This window comes from Gouania willdenowi, chromosome 8 (assembly GCF_900634775.1).
Source record: "Gouania willdenowi chromosome 8, fGouWil2.1, whole genome shotgun sequence".
Classification (NCBI taxonomy): Eukaryota; Metazoa; Chordata; class Actinopteri; order Blenniiformes; family Gobiesocidae; genus Gouania; species Gouania willdenowi.
In genome coordinates, this window is record NC_041051.1 from 20,646,572 (window position 1) to 20,665,657 (window position 19,086).

The 19,086-nt window shown below is 38.1% G+C and overlaps 1 protein-coding gene across 10 annotated transcripts in view; it reads right to left on the reverse strand.

The window, feature by feature from the left end:
• srcin1a (SRC kinase signaling inhibitor 1a) overlaps positions 1-19,086 on the reverse strand; it is a 124,612-nt gene that overhangs the window by 21,890 nt on the left and 83,636 nt on the right. For 3 of the 10 annotated variants that reach the window (XM_028454682.1, XM_028454680.1, XM_028454688.1), the window contains 7 exons: positions 8,466-8,661; positions 6,305-6,316; positions 5,488-5,783; positions 3,638-4,425; positions 2,626-2,727; positions 2,123-2,250; positions 440-460 (listed from right to left, as the gene is read on the reverse strand). In XM_028454682.1, coding sequence (XP_028310483.1) covers positions 440-460; positions 2,123-2,250; positions 2,626-2,727; positions 3,638-4,425; positions 5,488-5,783; positions 6,305-6,316; positions 8,466-8,661 — 1,543 coding nt within the window. Of the gene's footprint in view, positions 1-439; positions 461-2,122; positions 2,251-2,625; positions 2,728-3,637; positions 4,426-5,487; positions 5,784-6,304; positions 6,317-8,371; positions 8,662-19,086 lie in introns of those variants that run through there. The other 7 variants (XM_028454681.1, XM_028454685.1, XM_028454689.1 and 4 more) reach the window with 7 other exon arrangements.

Genomic DNA, 19,086 nt, shown 5'->3' on the forward strand with positions numbered 1-19,086 from the left:
GTTGTTAAACTTCTTTTTTTGGGAGAAACATACACTCATGCTATTAGTAAGTAACCCAAGGAAAAGGCCACTTAGCATACTCGTAGTATACTCAGTATTCACACATAGGGGTACCCATGCTTCTTCCAAAAAATAAGGCTTTGTGAGTTTACAGACCAACCTACCAGATACTCAGCCACACACACACACACTCAGGGAGGAGTGCAGAGTGTGTGAAAAAGACAGACTTTAGAGATATGAGAAAAACCACTGAGTCGATATTGAAAAAGGTAAAGACAGAGACCAGAGACAGGTCAAAAGAAGTCTGTGTCTGGGATATGGAAAATACGAGGGGTGAAAACAGGGGGAAAATACATTTCCAGCAACCCAGAAACACCACACAGAGAGCCAGGAGTGTGACAGGAGAGAAACAGGGGGTGATAGAATAGATGGCATCTACCTTTCTTCTTAAGACGTCCAGCTGGAATATAGAAAGACCGAGCTGTTATAGAGAAATGACGTGTGTGATTACAGATACAGGAGGAGAGAGAAAGAGCTGACTTAAGCAAAACAGAAACAAAAAAATCTGGAGAAGATTTAGTTTTAAGATTAATAATTATCAATTATACACCCTGCACAGTGTGCCAGTCCATTGCAGTTTTTTCTTGTTCAATAATGTTGATGTAAAACTGGTTTCCCACAAAGCTTATTGTAATGTACTTTTTGAAAGTAGTGTTAATTTTTACCTGATATTTTTTATTTCTATATGGATATCTTTTGATGAATAACTTTAATAATTTGTGTGGTTGCTACTTTAGCTGTATTTGTATTATGCTAGCACAAGCTGTTTATATTCTTTTCAGTTTTTATTGATGTTTTGAGCAATTTGATGAACAAAAAAAATCAACAAATGATTACTTAAATACATTTGAACAATAGCTGCAGCTCTAAACTTTTTAACACTTACAGAGAGTCAATGGACATAATTAGGTCTGTGTAACAATATGTTACACGAAAATTAAATCATTAATATTCTTTAATTGACTTTAAGAAGGTCAGTGTAAGGAGCCAGAAAGAACTGGAAAAACAGAGATAAAAAGTTTAAACTCGTAACAATTCCTGTTCGTAGTAATCACAGAGAGACATTGTTTTTATAGACCTGTGTAAAATCTAAGTGTGTAAAATCAACATGTACGTCTATGACCTGGAGGGTGATGTTTGCATGTTGTCAGATGGTTGCAAAGTCTTCCAACTAACAAACATTAAACTTAGTGTCCATACAAAATCTATAAGCATTTTCTGCTGCTATCAGACCAGAAGCATTGTTGCTAACCAGGCTTTAGTTGTGACTTTCAGACCTCCTAGGACCTTTAAATTAGCACCTTGAATCAATTCTACCAGGTTTTTATGAATTAGTGATGCAAGATAAATGGCAGTGTCCCTAATGTGGGAGTGAATCAGAGGGTTTCACATCACAAGCAAATTCCTAGCAACTGCAGTGCATGTGTAGAAACAGGACTAGTGTTTTTTACTTACACGTCATAAATTGTTACTATCAGACTTGTCAGCTATTATTATTATTATTATTATTTTTTTTTTGTAGTGCTGCTGTGAGGGGTAGGGGTAAGCTAGCCTGACATTCACCTACCTGTGTACATGCTTCTGCTACAATACCATTGTGTCAAAAATTATTGAACTGTTTGAAATCTCGTCTCGCATATCACACGCATTTCCATCAAGAAATTTGACACCGATGATTAATTATGATCATAATCCCTGTACAATTGGGTTCACTGGAATAAGGTGGACAAAATATACTGTATTCCATGAAAAAATGCCACTTGATGTGACATCTATACATACTTGCAAAGCAACCACTTGCAACTAAACCTGATCATATAGATATGTTTCAAACATGTGTAACAACATGTTAGCTATTAGTTCAAAGGACATTTTCTACGAAGCAACCCAACAGCATTGAAAAATACAACCTCAAGGTTATCCTACTACTTTTTTAATGAAAATATCTCAAATACAGGAATCGGGGGCACGGCGCCACCACATAGAACAGCGATCAAAATAGGGAAAAGGAAGCGTTAGTGACAATTGGGTAAACTGGCCACAGTAATGCCTCTGTACTCACTTCCAGAGGCAGAGCCGTCACTGTTGGTTTCCGTCTTCTCGCTGGAAGAAAAAGGTAATGGCCGTGAAAACTCCGTCCCTTGGTCCGGAGGGCAGCCCGCCATCATGCAGAGACGCAGCAGGCCACATCTGAGGATCAACGGCCACAGGGCAAGGCAATTACAGTGCTAACGCTAACAATACCACTACTGGACACTATCTTCTTGTTATTGAGCTTCACTTGTCCGCATAATTGTGATGCGTCAAGATAACAGTAGTTGATGTAAGGACCTCAAAATCTACTTGTATCACAAATCTGTGTATTAGTGCATAAATCAATAGCACTGTGCCCTGTAGCTTTGGTCTTCTGCAGCTGTGCTGTACTCACAGTAACGGCCCACATTACTGCCATGGAGCAGATAGTGACCCTAAACACTTCTATGTCAATGGCTCTGCTTGTGTGTGTAAAATGAAGCTGTATTTGTGACCTTCACAGGGTTGATGAGGTATGATGGAGGGTCTTACGTGCTATCACTGTCTGGTGCTCTGGTCAGCACACTTTGGACCAGGCCGGTTAGGCTGGCTATCTGCTTCTCCATGGCCTCCATACGCTCCAATCGTTGATCCCTATGAAAAATATACATTTTGACTGACATGGAAATGGAACAGATGAGTATGGCAACAGTTGTTGCTTTGGCAGATCTTAATCATGTGAAATACATTGATTACAGGCAGGGGTGGACTGGGACAAAAATTGGCATTTTCTGTCCAGATAAGCCCACTATATTATCAGCGGACACCATGTACAAGCCGTTATTAAATCAGTAATGCTCAACATGTGACATTTTATGTCTTAATTTTAATTCTTATTCCCCCAGAAAACCTTAAAAGGGGGGAAACTTTTTAACCCCTTTTCACCTATTTCCTTTAACCATTTTACAACTTCCTTTGTCCCATTTTTGCCCCTTTTCAAAAAGTTCTGACACTTTTTTTCAGACTTTAGCTACCGTTTGCCAATAAATACCCTTTTTTCTGTTTTTTTGTCAATTCTTTTCGACACTTCTATCCATTTTTTTGTCCTTTCCTAAAAAATAAATACTACTTGTTTTCTTTTTACCCTACATTTTGCCTTTTTTTGTTCCACATTTTTGCCCTTTTTCACTATTGTTTGCCACATTTCATCTTTTTTAATTATTGATTGACAAATTTTGCTCATTTAAGTTACCCTTTGCCATTACATACCACCTGGTTCTACTTTATTTGCCCATTTTTGGCCACTCTTGACTGCTGTTGGCCCATTTTAGTCACTTGACACTCTTTTCTTGCAACATTTTGCCACTTTTGGACCATTTTTGGCCACCTGTTAACATATAAAATATCTGCCTCCTCTCGCTCGTCAAAATCTCTTTGGGTTGACGGCCCACCAGGACAATGCCTGGTATGTCTGATGGCCAGTCCACCCCTGCTACAGTGTTCAGAGTAGATTTGATTTGGGGGCTTGGTGTAAACGTACAGGATAATACCTGCCGACACTCACCTGCTTGTGTCTGGGTCTTGTCCAGATAAAGATGTCCCAAAACCTGACCTGCTGCCTTCTCCTGGTCCTGCTGTTATACATAGAGGTTCAGAACCAGAACTTGGCCGTGACTTTGGGCTGTCTACAAACACAGAGGAGGAGGCAGAATCCTTCCGGAAGGTCTGCCTAACAGGAGAGGCCCTAGGTGATGTGGAATAGTCTCTGTCCCTTAGCTGCATGTCAGGAATTTTCTGAGGGGACGAAGGTGGCATGCGAAAACCCATCCCCAGAGTGGCCGAGGAGTAAGTGTCTGAATAGAGGGATGCTCCAGGTTTGTACAGAGAGTCATCCAGGTCACCCTGGAGGGCAGCGGCTGAGTAGGTGCTCAGGGAGCGCACAGATCCACGACGGTACAAGCCTGTGGAAACAGGGAAGCTGAAAGGGTCACCAAGAGCAGCTAAGGACTGGGTAGAGGCGATGCTGAGGCGGCCCTCGTGCATTAAGCTGTATGGATCTGCGTATAGACTCTCGTTCTTCATTAGTGCCATGTTTTTGGCTGAAACTTCTTCGTCAGGCTTGACATCACGACGCTCCAGTATGGCACTGGGTGACGGGGAGAGGCCTCCGTTGGCACCATGTCCAGCAGCCAGGTGATGTGGGTGACGAGGCGGCTCATGCAGAGAGGGGCGACCCCCGCTGTAGGAGAGGCGTGAGCGAGACGGAGAGCCAGAGGATACTGAGGAAGATGAAGGGAGGGTGTTGAGGCGGCGTGTTGGGGATGAATCACGAGAGGAATACACCATTTCCCTCTGAAATGAACAAACATGGACCAAAGTTACTAAAGAAACCCAAGGATTAATGTCTTCTGTCTTTCTGATGTGTCAACCACACTTTTGTTGTACTGACACCGAGCTGGTTGATTCCTAAAACTGTTCAAGAATCCACAGAATCAACATTTTTAATATTTATTTATACAAGGGCTTTTTTCTGTACGGACTATAGTTTGAGTTTACAAAATAATGTGAAATAAAAATCATTCTGTGGGTTATTTCAGATATGAATTGCTTGTTATCATTCCAGACCCAAATGTGCACTACTTCCTTTAAAAATCAAATATTTACTGTACATAACTTGACCGCATTTATTTAAAGTGTAGAATGTTCTTGTGTGATTAGATTAGATAGCTTTTATTGTCATTGTACAAGACAAGTCATGCACAACTTTAGCAGCTTGGAATAATGTTACAAAACATAAAAATAAAAATCTTAATAAATTAAAAGCAAATAAATATCTACTTACAGTGCAAAGGTACAGCAGTGCAAATGCTACATAGTACAACAATGTCATGAATGTTTAATGTTTGTGATTTCCTGAGTGTGTGTTAGAATTTCATTAGTGTGTGTTAGCGCAACATTAGGTGTTATATAATTATATAACACCTACATACATAATTATATAATTATGTATGTGTACTAAGAGAAAAAATGAATAATTAAAATCAAGTATAAAGTAGCTTGAAAACTACAAAACATTGAGCATATATTTATTTACTCATTGCCTCATTGTATCCTTAAAATACTAAGGAAGAAAAACATACGTTACATACGTTAATTAAAATCATGCTCATTTGTTATTTGCACGGCAACAGATGGTCTTTGTGAGGATGAGGAAAAAAAACATATGAAAGAGGAATACCTGTTAAATTATAAACAACACATTAGGAAAAGCATGTCTAACCTAACATTAAACAATAGAACTTGTTCAAACTTGCCCACTACGTATGTCACACATTATTCAACTGTATTATGGCAATATCCTATAAAGGTAGGATTTGTTCCGTCACTGACTACACCCTTTATCCCTTTTCTCACCCTTAGATCACCATTTGCCAGATGCGCTGCAGCGGGGTAAGACGCATAGATGGGCTCCTTGCGGTAAATCTTGATAATGCTGCGATCCTGAATGTCGCGGACATCCTCCAGCTCGTAGAAGACGTTACGAGCCTCGTCTTTGATCAAGATGGCCGTGTTGGGCGACTTCAGCATCCCTGCTGTCAGTTTTTGAGGAAACATGTGGACGATGAGAGCGTGCAGAGTGTCAAGACTGCTCAGCTCGTGGGTGATGTGGACACGACGCGTCTCGTCCCCGTACTGCAGGAACAGCACACCTAAAAGAGAAGGTAAGAGGACATCAAAGGCTGATGGACGTTGAGGATGGACAGGAAAACAATCAGATCAATCGTATGGCTGTTTTGCAAGCATCAAAAATGTTTTGCATTTTTAATAGGTGAAAAGATCACACATCTGGAATCCAGCTACAGAATAATCAATGCTTGCTAAAACAAAAAAAAGCAAGAAACCGTTAAAAGTGCTTGCACAAACATGTTGCGTTTTCTCAAAAATTCAGTTTTGAAATGTAATATTAACCCTGTAAAGACTGGACCATCATGAAACATCCAGCAATTTAGAATTTGGGGGGAAAAACAGAAAATACAAATAAAAAGCAAAGCAAAATTAAACAATAACATAATGACACAAAAAACTGTAACAGAAAATAATATGACTGTTTTGTACTTTGCTAAGATATGTCAGATATGATTTGCTAGGCTTTAAAGGGTTAAGATACTATAATTTGACCAAAATGTATTGGTATTATCAGTTTATTAGTTGTGTCCGTTGCCTGACTAACCTGGAAATTCTTCTTCATACACCAATGGACATAACAAACAACAAAAAAGCAAAGAAAGACAAAGAATTAAAAGTCAGGTCAAATGAGTGGCGGACATCTTAAGGAGAGAAGAAAACAAAGACAGAAGTTAGTGTAGAGGAAACGGGGATGGGCAAAATTTGTTCTCCTATCGATGAAGTAACTGTAAATCACCTGTGCCCTCATGCTCTAGGCTCTTTGGTTTTACTAGCGCGATATGTTCTTAAAGTTTACCTGATGCAGCACCAATGCCTGCCTCACAGTACAGTATATAAATCCCAGGCTCTTCCGCTTACTTTGTTTTATCGGTGATGTTGCATTCAACTCGCTTTTTATTCAGCCAGAAAGTGGCAATTTTAAAAAGTCCAAAGCAAAAACAATAAAACATCTGAAAACCTTTTTTACGTGTACACCATACCTGTTCAAATATCCCAACTGATTCACTAGGACAAAAACATGTATTTAAAAAAAAATAAAAAATAAATAATAATAAAGGATGACGGGTTCGGGGCGATCGTCAGGACACAGGCCATCGTGCCATTCGCTGTGAACAGGTGGATATGAAGTTTTGGAAGATGTGATTTAAAGTGTGAAAGTTACAGGCCAAAATGCGTGTGGAACCCATTATAGCGCCACCTAGTGGTGCACTTTTTGGTATGGGTGATCTGTGTGCTCTTCTATAGTTACCCTGTAAATTTCACAGCCCTCAACATAATACTTCAGCTGAAATAAAATTTTGTTTATTTATATGTTATGTATTAATAAGCCACGCCCACTTTGACCAATCGCGATTAACTTTGAGATACGGTCCCAGGAGCGAACCAAGGTCATACCCACCAAATTTGATAAAAGTCGGTTGTGCCATTTAGGAGATATACATTTCTCAAAATTGCAGCGCCCCCTAGAGGCCTAATTTTTTTTAAATTTGGTCTCATACCCCCACAGTCTCATGGCAACCAAGGATCTAAGAATTGGTGGTGTTAGCAATTATTTTGACCAAGATATGCAACAGATTGTGTTTTTATAGCTCGCTAGAAAACTTTACTCGTTAACATTTTGCGCCTGTTTTGCCCCAACAAATTTTTTTGCTAAACTCTATATCTATATCTATGATTGGACAAAACCCCAAGGAGGATTTCGAAAAGGAAGGTTTTCCAGTTTTTGCGATTTTGCGCCGAGAAAAGTTTAGGCGGAAATGGGCGTGGCCTAGACCAGGTGATTCAGTGCTATTCAAGGAATCTGTGGATATGAAGGTTTTAAATTTGCAACAAACGGTGTGGGAGTTATTGGCCAAAATGCGTTGACCTGTGTTATAGCGCCACCTGCTGGCGAACATATGTGAATTTTTGCGTCCAAGGTACACGGGGTGGTCTGGACCCAACCCCCAAGGGGCATCGCCCTACCTTGCACGGTTTAGCCTGCAGTACTACTTTTACCGGGGGAAACATAATAATAAATATAATAATAATAATAATAAAAATCCTTACGATTACAATAGGGTTCCTAGCACCGCTGGTCCTAGGAACCGTTCCCTGGCCCCGTGGGCTTGGCCCCCTAATAATAATAATAATAATAATAATAATAATAATCCCATCCACCCATTTTCAGACCCACTTGTTCCTGTTTTTCAGGGTTGAGGGGTAATAATAATAAATAATAATAATAATAAGACTAAGAAAAACAACGGCAATAAACATATTACTTTAAATATGTGTAACTTCAGTTACAGTGCAGAAAATTGACATTTCAAAGGTAAACTTTGCTCACATTGCTCAGTAGATTTATGTTTTCATGGCTAGTTCCAAGCCACATTAAACATGCAATGTACTATTTCTAAAATGCTGTTAGTAGATAAGAGTCAAATGACCAGCTGATGCTTTATGCTTGTGTAGGACTCACAGCAAAACATTAGTATGCAGAAACCATCTTGTGTTCTCTCAGGAGTGAGTGCTTTCTTTTGTTTTCAGACTGGATTAACACTCTTATGTAAAGTGTGGTGCAAACACATCACTCCTGTTTTTTTTCTTAGAAAGCAGTGTTTAACTTCACCAGCTAACATGAAGTGAAGAGACAGTTACAAATCTGCCTTGAGTCCGAGCAGCATGTTGTGACAGAGCCTGCCACGAAAGCTTCAGATCTTAACCTGGAGATCGTAGCTTATTCTGGCTGGCAGAGCGGGACAGCGGCAAACTCTGGCGAAATCGGTTCATCCGGTTGAAACCGAGGGAAATGTCGGCTTCCGACATGGTCTCCAGAGATTCGGCCGAGGCAAAGGAGAGTTTGGCAGCTTGGTCGGCGAGCCCTGACTGGGTGGACTGGGAATGTCGTGGACTGCGGCTCTGTTGGATGAGAAGACAATAATTTATTGAGAGGGGAAGACTGAAGCGGAAAGAAGGGATTGGATAAGGCAGATGGAGAAAGACCAACTGGAAATGAGAGAGTGAATACACAACGGGACACAATACAATAAAGCGCATAACAGGATTATGATGACTTTGTCCATGGTTTTCAAAACAGCTACTGAGAATTAGTTATGTTATAACATGCATGCATTAGCTAAATTGTGCAACAACAAAATCACATTGTGTATTAAAAAATATATTACCCTCCCCCATGATCCACCTTAGCAACGTTAAAATGGAAAATGTTCCCTTGGCATAAATTGCATCATGTAGGCCTATACCTCCCATACTGCCTGATCCAAACTCCTTCCCCATGCACCAATGAACTTTAAATGAGTTCTTGTGGGGAGGGAGGAGATACTTATGCAAATCCCAGGCTGTCACTGTGGGTTTATTCTGCTGGCCCATTACCAGTTTGCTCTTACTGGGATGAGCTCACTGAACTAAACGCTTGATCTTTAACCACTGTTGCATTTCCCTCAGCTGATAGGCTGCAGTAATGACTTCCCAGAATGCTGTTTTCTGATTGTATAAATGGAATAAGCAGACATCTCTTCGCCCCAGTGTAGGGCCCAAGTTTTTATCTTCCTTTTTGCTCAATGAGCAATTTTCCTAAAAGTGTATTCTCTGCCTGAGTTATGGTGCAGCAGGAACGGCTCTGACTTTTACCCGAAAGCGAAATAATTAATGTGAAGCTGACAGAGAAAACACTGTGAAACGTTTCATTCCACTGAGAATCAGCTTTAAACTGTGTGAGTGCATTTATAATGACACAGAAAACACACATACAGGGCTTATTAGGTGTATTCACTTATAATAATATGATTTACTCTTATATTGTCAGTGTGAATCCATGCAAAGTTTTACTAACTGGAAATACAATCCTTTCAAAAAGTGATCCTGCAGGACGGTTAATCCTCATCATAACAAACAGGTTGGTCTTAGATGAGATCTGTACGCACTCAAAAAACCACGGCTGCCGATTTTGCTCCAACTTCAGGTGCAAATCTTACCCACCATATAACTCAGATCTGTTTAAACAATTTAAATGATCCATGGGGATTCTTTATGACCTCTCTTTTCTATGTACTTTGAAGATGCTCTAATGTGAGATTTATCCAGGTTAAAAAGAAAGCGGTTCTGACCTGCAAAAGTGGGGTTGATAGCGGTAAGGCACGCATCTTGTAGCCCACGGGGGGACAAAACACCACAATCAATTTCTCAGCTTTTACAGTCTCCAAACATGTCTCCAAAGACAAAAAACACTCCTAATATTACAAATAAAATGCCACTACCTTTTTACATCTGCTTCACCTATTGAAAGCTCTATGGTTGTTTCTAATCTATAAAACAAGGATTCTTTGTCAGTCTGTCTGTTCCTCAACTATCTCTGCGAATCAGGCTCAGATTGACCTGAGACTTTCAACATGGCTGCTGCTTGGTTCAAAGATGTGCAACGTCAAATTTGTTTGGACTGCACTGACACCGTTCACAAATTATTTGATAAAATAGTCCACCAGGAGCTTTGCAGAACAGCTCAATATTGACAGGTAGTCATGGTAACTCAGGATAAGTTGAAGTCTCACAGGCGCGTCACACAGCACTCCCAGCTGCAGTCAGAGCAGAGGCGACCCTGACCCACATAAGGTTAGAAGGTAAACCAAAATTAAGAAAACTAAACAACAAAAAACCCCAAAGAATAAAAATAAAAAATAAAAAACAACCAGAGTGTCTCTTTTGGGTCACTTTGCCAGTCCCAAGCCTGGATAAAGGAGGAGGGTTGGACATTTTAGCTAGCAATTCCACCACACATAACAGTCTTTAAATTTGATGTTCTAATATTTAACAACACAGGACAAAATTGATTTATGTAATGTCAGTCTAAAGTAGGGGTGTGAAAAAAAAAAATCGATTTCACGATATATCGCAATTTTTTGGGTGCCGATTTTTAAAAAAAATTATTATTTTTTTAATTATTTAAAAAAAATATTTAATCAATATTTTTGTGTATTTGTGCAATATTTCAGTGGCTTCAATGCTTTCAATGTGTTGCAATGATTATTTGAGGCACTTGATTTTATGATGGCAGTGTGTAATGCCTGCAATATTTATGTATGCACAGACATTTTATTTTCATATAATCTGTTCAGACCAGACTGATACAATAGGATAAATTATTTTTTCTTATTTTTGCGCATTATCAGTAACTCAGTGAAAAGAAACTTGCTACACTTTATTTTATGATGCCAGTGTGTAACACTGCATTTTCTTTTTTTTAGTGAAAATGTGCAAAAACACTAATAATAAATAATAAATATGATGTTTTGGAGCAAATAGTTTTGGCTCAATTTGTCCTCTGAATGATCAATATCTTATGATGAACATATACAGCAACTGGATTTTTCATTTCTCCGTTTAATTTTGATATTAACTGGGTAGAATACCACGATATATCGTGATAATATCATATTGTGACCCACTTATCGCGATACGCATCGTATTGCAACATCCTTGCCAATACTCACTCCTAATCTAAAGCATTAAAGTCATGAAGTAATTAGAAAACAAACAGTAAGGTTTTTTACCTGCTTTCTGTGAAGTGTCTTGCGATAACACGTGTTATGAATTGGCGCTATACAAATATAGATTGATTGATGAGTGAAATTTGAGACCTAATGGCTCCTTTCAATGGCAAAATAAACAAAATAAAAAACAAGAATCAACAGAAGAAAGTTCATTTGTAGTTCTAACTCTCTCTCAGCAAGCTGCAGGTGTATGCTAGCCTATATTACAGTGCTAAATATATACATATTGCACTAGTTCAATAGAAAAAAACAACTATGTATCAGCTAATGCTGCCTTGTGAGATAAAGGAACAAAAAGCTTATTTTTGATTCCTCCCAATAGTGATGTGTCTTTCCCATTTCAACACTCCATATAATACATCAGGTAAAAGCAGAAAATCCTCCCAATATATCAAATGGAGATATAAAGGATTTGGACTCTAATCCTTAAAGGGTCAAATGACTGTCAGGAACATAAGCTTCCCACTTCATCCCAACTGCTGAGCACCTGATGGTCATGAACACTTGCTTTACATCATGCTGCAGAGAAAAGTAAGAGGCAATAGTATTGTATACACTGCAGAACAAAATCAGACACCATAATCAAAGAGGATACATGCGATCAAAAAATGAGTGCAAAACTCCAGCAAGTACCACATATCTTCTTTGCCAAATATACACAGTATTCTGGATCAGTGATTATGATCATGGTACCATGGTCATTCACACTAAAGATTCGTAGGACATTTATAACCCCATTAATAACAGTAGGTCCAAATGTATGGGCACCCTCATTTTTAAGTAAAAACACGTTGAAATATGTAATCCGGATCTGATCCGCATAAAATTTGAAGGAATAATTGAGAAACCAACTCAAGATAACAGTCAAATTTCATAAAGATTGGTCAATTACAAATGAGTTTCTTAAATTTCACCAATGATGAGAGACGGAGATTTTTAGATTTTTGAAACCGATCCAGAATCAGTACATTGATCTGGATGCCGTCCAATATTTAATGAAATCTTCAGAGCGACATTGGTGGTGGTATATACAGTAGCTGTGGTTGGATGTGTCTGCACTGACAGATCAAACTGAATGTTGAAGATAACCACCAGCATGTTTTCTAATCGGCTCATTTGACTAAACTGTGACCACACCTAAGCAGCAACACAGAGGAAAAGAACAGGATACACTTTAGTGTGGTATAACATGTGAGCATAATATTTAAGCATTTTATTCTTACAAATGAATCCGCAAACAAACTAACAACTGTACTCATATTTTGGATCATTTTCTACTCGGTCGTGCACAGAGGTGGCAAAAGTACTAGTCTTCAGTACTCAAGTAAAAGTATAAATACTACTAATAAAAAAATTACTCTGGTAAAAGTAAAAGTATTGAAGTTGCTCCCTTACTTGAGTGTACTTAAGTAAAAAAAGTAAAAGGTAAAACAAATGTCCCTTCAATAATAAGGTTTTTAAAACAGCATATTCCAGATCTTTGAACTTGTAGAAAACTGGTACAAGGAAATAAATTAAATCTGTGATCCTTTATGATCACCTGGAGTACTCATTATAAATCCATCTATCCATTTTCTGACCCGCTTTGTCCGATTTCAAGGTCGCGGGGGTCTGCTGGCGCCCATCTCCAGCTCAAACTGGGTGCAATGGTGGGGGTACACCCTGGACAGGGCGCCAGTCAATCGCAGGGCAACACATAGACAGACAACCACTCAGACTCACATTCATTTCTACGGGCCATTTAGTGACTCCGATCAACCTAACAGTCATGTTTTTGGATTGTGGGAGGAAGCTGGAGTACCCGGAGAAAACCCACGCAGCATGGGGAGAACTTGCAAATTCCACACAGAAAGGACCCAAGGGCTTGAACCCAGGACCTTCTTGCTGTGAGGCAGATGTGCTAACCACTATGCCACCGTGCGCATTAAAATTGTTTCAAGAAAAACTATGGGACCTGCCTCACAGAAAAAAATATTTTTATTTAGCCTGAAAGGGGACATATCATGCTAAATCCACTTTTTTAGCCCTTACATGCATTTTGTTGTATATTTAGAGTGCAGAAAAGTTGAAATTAATCTCTTCAGGTGCTCCGTTGATATCTTTATATTCTGTTTTGGTCATCTGTTTAAATTTTTCGATTCTCTATTACGTTTTTTTAACTATTACGTCACAGTATTTGCAGCGGAACTGCCAAATTAGGACATCAACTCCAGGCCCAACACTTCGAGCAATCCGCCATTGTTATTTCTCGCTTTTATTTTGTAGTCCAAGCTCAAGGATGCTGAAGTTACGAGAGGATAAGTCAAAATGTTCAGTTGTTGGATGTAGTAACCCACACGCTTCATTACACCGTCTCCCAGCATCAGAACCTTTTCGAAGTGACTGGTTGAGTTTTATTTTTCACTGAAATGTACCCACATCTGTGGGTAAGGTAATTTTTGTGTGCGCGAAGCACTTCAAGGATGACTGCTTCACCAGTATAAAGACGGATTTGTCGAAAGACTTTGTCTGATTGAGGGTTCAATTCCTTCCATCTTTGGAGACGATGAACAGAGCACTTCGGTAAGCTGTAAATAACGCTAAAAAGTGTGATGATAAGACGTCCCTGTCATTATTTTGTTAGCATTAGCAGTTGCACCGTCTTCATATGTTAGCGGTGTGTGCTCGTTTTAGATCCTTGATGATATGGCCTACGTGGTTTAATTTAAGTCTAAAGTTTTCATTAGTCATTTCATTTCGCCGTTTTTGTCTCCAAAAAGACTGTATTAAAATGCATTTTGTGACGTTAGCTTGGCGCTAGCATTAGCTCGGTGCTTGTGTTAGCTCACTTGTTAGGGTTCTGCAGGTTCATCATCTTCATTTTCATCTCGCTCCGCCGGGTCCGACTCTGGCTCGAACATGTAAGGCTGGATGGACAAGTCTTCTGTTGTTGACATTTTGTAAATAACGTGTGAACAAACTTTTTCTGCGCCGCTAGACAATCGTATCTCTTCTATCAAACTACAAAAATGGCCGAACAGGATGGAGTTGAACCGAGTGTCACCTCTGCAACCTGGAGGGGGCGGGGTATGAAGTGTCTCATTTGCATTTAAAGAGACAGCACCAAAACGAGTTGCTCTCAGAAGCACATCAGAAAAGGGGTAGAAAAGGAGCCTGTGGAGCTATAATAATGAGGAATTCAGACCCAAGCATTGCAGTTCCGCTTTATATAGACCACAACTGTATGATTTATATATAAAAAGGAAGGATTTAAAAGCATGATATGTCTCCTTTAAGAGAATAATGTTCTTCTGGTTCCTGAAATAGAGACGTGCCCTTTTTGGTCTGACTATTTTTGGAGTCCTGTTGTGCTGAAAAGCCTTTCTCAAGCAGCGTCGCTGTAGTTGGTTTGTGTGTTTTTATGTCGTGACATCTTTGAATGGTCTTAAAAGTAACGAGCTCATTTCTAAAATGTAAACAGTTGAAAGTACAGTTATTTTTCTTTTTTTTAAAGTAAGAAGTAAAAGTGAAAAGTCGCCAAAAAAATAAATACTTAATTAAAGTACAGACACCAGAAAAAACTACTTAAGTACAGTAACTAAGTGTTTGTACTTTACTACTTGTCATCTCTGGTCATGCACCCCCGAAATCTCCAGTCCACACCAAAAAAAATGACAGTTATGAAAATGTGCTTCACTCCGGCACTAGAATCAATTGCAGATGCATTTTAGAGGTGAGGTGCACAGTACACCCCCCCACCTGCTGTGCCCATCAACCACCAGTCTATAGACAGAAAGGTCCGGAATGAAAGCGTATTGAAGCGTGCTCCACTATTGACTCTGGACACTAACACTCCTTGTAATCATGTACATGAATTCACCATCTGTTCCAGCATCTGGTGCATGCGAGACATGCCAGTGTCTGAAAGGGTGTTTCCGGCTCCTGGGAGAAGAAATTTGGACGAGGATGATTTTCCCTCTAGATCTCCCTCCCTCTCTCTGCTCAACCATTTATTTAAGAGTGATACTGACTTTTACAACAGCACTCAATCACTGCTGAGAACTCTACACTGGTAAGAGAGGAATAAGAAGGGAATGATCTACCATGCAGCAGGGGTGAACGGGAGGTGAAAGATGAACACGAGCCAATGACAGCAGACCTCAGTCTAGGAACAGCTCACTGACTCCTCCCTTTAAGCCTTTACGCAGACACACATATAATAGTGTGTGTGTGCATGGTATTATAGACTGAAGCTATCATTTTGTTCAAGAGATCCTCCAGTCAGGGTTGGGGTCAATTACAATTGTAATCACATAATTGGTAATCAATCACAATTATGACATAATTAAGATTGGAAATGTAATTGAAAGCAACTGATGCTGTTGTAATCATAATTTATTTGTAATTTAGTTTATATAATTGACTTTGAAATTGTAATTGGCATTAAAATTCTATAAAAACTGTCATTTACAAATGAATTACACACAAAACTGTGCAAACATGTTACAGCTCTATGGCTTACACATATGTAGTTATTTATTAAAATGTGTTTAATATCAAGTTTAACTGTCAGTAATTGACCCCAAACCCTGCCTTCAGTTGTCTTCTACAGTCTATCACCAAAACATTGCAATGCTTTTGACTTCATTTATAATGCAATAGAATGTTACAGTACCTTGTAAACGTAAATTTGTAATTGTGTAATTTATTTATTTATTTCATTGACAAGTAAAAAAACAAAAAATTAACAGGAGCAGAAGAGAATATCACTCTTATCGTATCTGCCCCTATGTTGCCTTTCAATATCTTTAGATGAGTCTATTAATGTTCAACCTTCTAAATATTTAGAGATTTATATATATTTTCAAGCATTTTAAGTGTCATATTTACAATATTCACAAAGAAAAAGAGAAAGAAAGTAAAATAAAAATAAATAAATGAAATAAACAATTTTAAAAAAACCAAACCATATTTTTTATGTTTGCTCAAATGAAATAAAAATGAAATACTAACATCTCATATTATTTATTTTCAAATCTTTCATACTTATTAAATATCTTACATTTTTAGGAGAGTTCCTGACTCTTTAATTTCTTTCTAAAGTGCATTCTATAAATGAATTCCTGTCACTGTGACAGTTCTTTTCATTGCTTTTGAGTTAAAGCTGGGTTTTTTAAAAGATGTCTGTTCCTTTTAAATAATAGTGACTTTCTATTTCCTCAAACCTTTCTTGGATGTTTTTGGCAATGTCTTTTTTTTTTAAATTTTTATTGCTTTATACAAAATCTGAAGAATATTATAATCAATAATATCATTACATTTTGATGACTTACATTTGATAAATACTGGATTTGATGGATCTCTATATCTTATGTTATATATATTGTTTTCAGGGGCTTTTTTGGTAATAAGAACAGTAGCTGTATATGTAAGTTTTACATATACACAGTAAGTTAAATATGGTACAATCATTGTGTTATATAGCATGAGTAGAGAAGACTGATTTAGATAGAATTTGACTTTATGTAACATTGCAATGGATTTTGCTATTTTCCCCTTTATATAAATTATATGACTTCCACATCAATGATGACTACTAATAATTTTATTTCTTTAACCCTTTGAATGTCCATCCCATTTATTTTTATTGATACATCAACAGTGTTTCTTTTTTCATTGAATAGTACATGTTTTGTTTTGTTTTGTTCTTCATTTATTACTTCCAATGCCTCCTGTTTATCTTTCCCTGAGTAAAATAGGGTTGTGTCATCTGCAAATAAAATACTCTGTGTCATTTAGAAGAGAAACATTTTGCCTTGTGTCTTTTGTTTCAGTTCATGTCTTGTCTGCAGATAAATGCCTCATGAAACCCTATATATCAGGTTACTGGCAGAAAGAGTGCATGGCTCTGCCTTATTGTAAGAACGAAGCTTTAGGTTTAATTCCTTGAGCGGACAAACTATGTGAAAGTCCCATGTGTGTTATTAGTGTTACACTCTGATCTTTTATTTCATTATTTTAACTTATCAAAACATAAAATATGTGATTGTCTGATCCGAAGGCCACATCATCAGAATTCATGTAAGCATTTAGAATATTGATGATTGGAGAATTCATACAGGAAAGAACAAAGAAGGGTTTATGTATTTTTTGAGTTTTTTAAAAAAAAAAAAATTAAAAAAAAGAAGTGTTTTAGTAGTCATTTTGTGTATTATTATTGTTGTTTTCTATATATATTTTTTATTTTGTGGATTGTGCTTTTGGAGTAATATTGGAAGTTCATTTTCTTTTCTGTTGTTTTTTTTGTGTGTGTGTGTGTGTGTGTGTGTGTGTGTGTGTGTGTGTGTGTGTGTGTGTGTGTGTGTGTGCGTGTGTGTGTGTGTGTGTGTGTGTCATCCAGCATGAATGTGTGCCCTTACAAATGTAGCACTGGAAAAATGGTCAGTAGCTCTCCAAAAAAGTGCTCCTAAACAACATTAAAAGGAGTCTTTTCAGATGAACTAAATCAGTTTTAACTTCAGTGTAAGTAGGTGATTGTATTAGGATTACTTTTTCACTTTGTAAGAAATTAGAAACCTGCATTTACAAAGGGCAAAACAACATCAGTGCTTTGCCCTTTAATTGTTGTTGCTATTATTCCACTAATCTTCTTTATTTTCATCATTATTTACAACAGTGATGATAAGCTGTAGCGCAAGCTTTGAAAATGCAGGTTCTAGCTGTGCAAAAAGGCTCATTATTATGTCTAATATGTTAATGCAAGATGTGAATATAAACGCAAAGTGGGTTCAAAGTTTATTTTTAGGGAGATTAAAGGTTTGAGGCACTATTTCATATTTTCCACTGGGTCCAGATGCTGGTTTTAAAACGGTCACGTTAAGAAGTATAGTCACACATTACTAGAGTCGAGAAAAGTCTAATAAGTGTGAAGGTTTGACTTTGAGGATATGGTTTGCGCGAGAGGTGTTAAATGCTCAAATGACAAATATCACACTTTTTCTAAATGGTTTCTGTTCCTTTCTTTCCACTTCTGGTGTATTTACCATTCTCCAAGGCTTCTTTGTGTTGACACCCAATTATCTGACTCGAATTCTTGACATCTGTCCAGTGTCTAAATGCTAAAACAATGTGGTTCAATCAAGCAGTCCAGACACTTGTTTCCTTACAAAAACATTCTTCAAACTCTACTCAAAATTGATCTTGTCTCATATCAACTTAGCCACTTGTCCTTCCATTCCACCATTTCTCTTCCCCTGGAAGCATGACCCAGAACACATCCATGGGGGCTTTTTCTTCACAACTCCAAGGGTCGTCAATATCTTCTCGAAATTACTTTGTGCAATTACTGGGAGCTGTAGTTTGACGCAATCATGTGAGCAAAATGGCAGACACTTCAAGATGGACGAGGGATGGAGGAAAATTGTTGGAACAAAGAAAAACAGCAGCTTGGAGAATTTATGGTAATCATTCCACTCGCTTTCACATGCATTAATAACATATATATTTAATGTGATTTATAATGCTTGACTATTAAAAGGGATTTTTATTTGTATTAACAGGTGGGATAAGGAATCCTACAAGGCTGAATAGGTGTAATTTAGTGTTTATTTTGGGGGGATGTGGATCCAGACGGAGAGCGTAGCATGGATCAGAGCTGGAGTGGATGAGGGCTTTCAGAGGCTTTGGTGTGAAAAGGGAGAAAATTGAGCTGCATGAAGTGCCAGCATGAAAAGGTGTCAACAACAATCTGGTTTCTGAAAGTAAACATTTTTAAATCACATTTCTCTGCCAGTGAAAA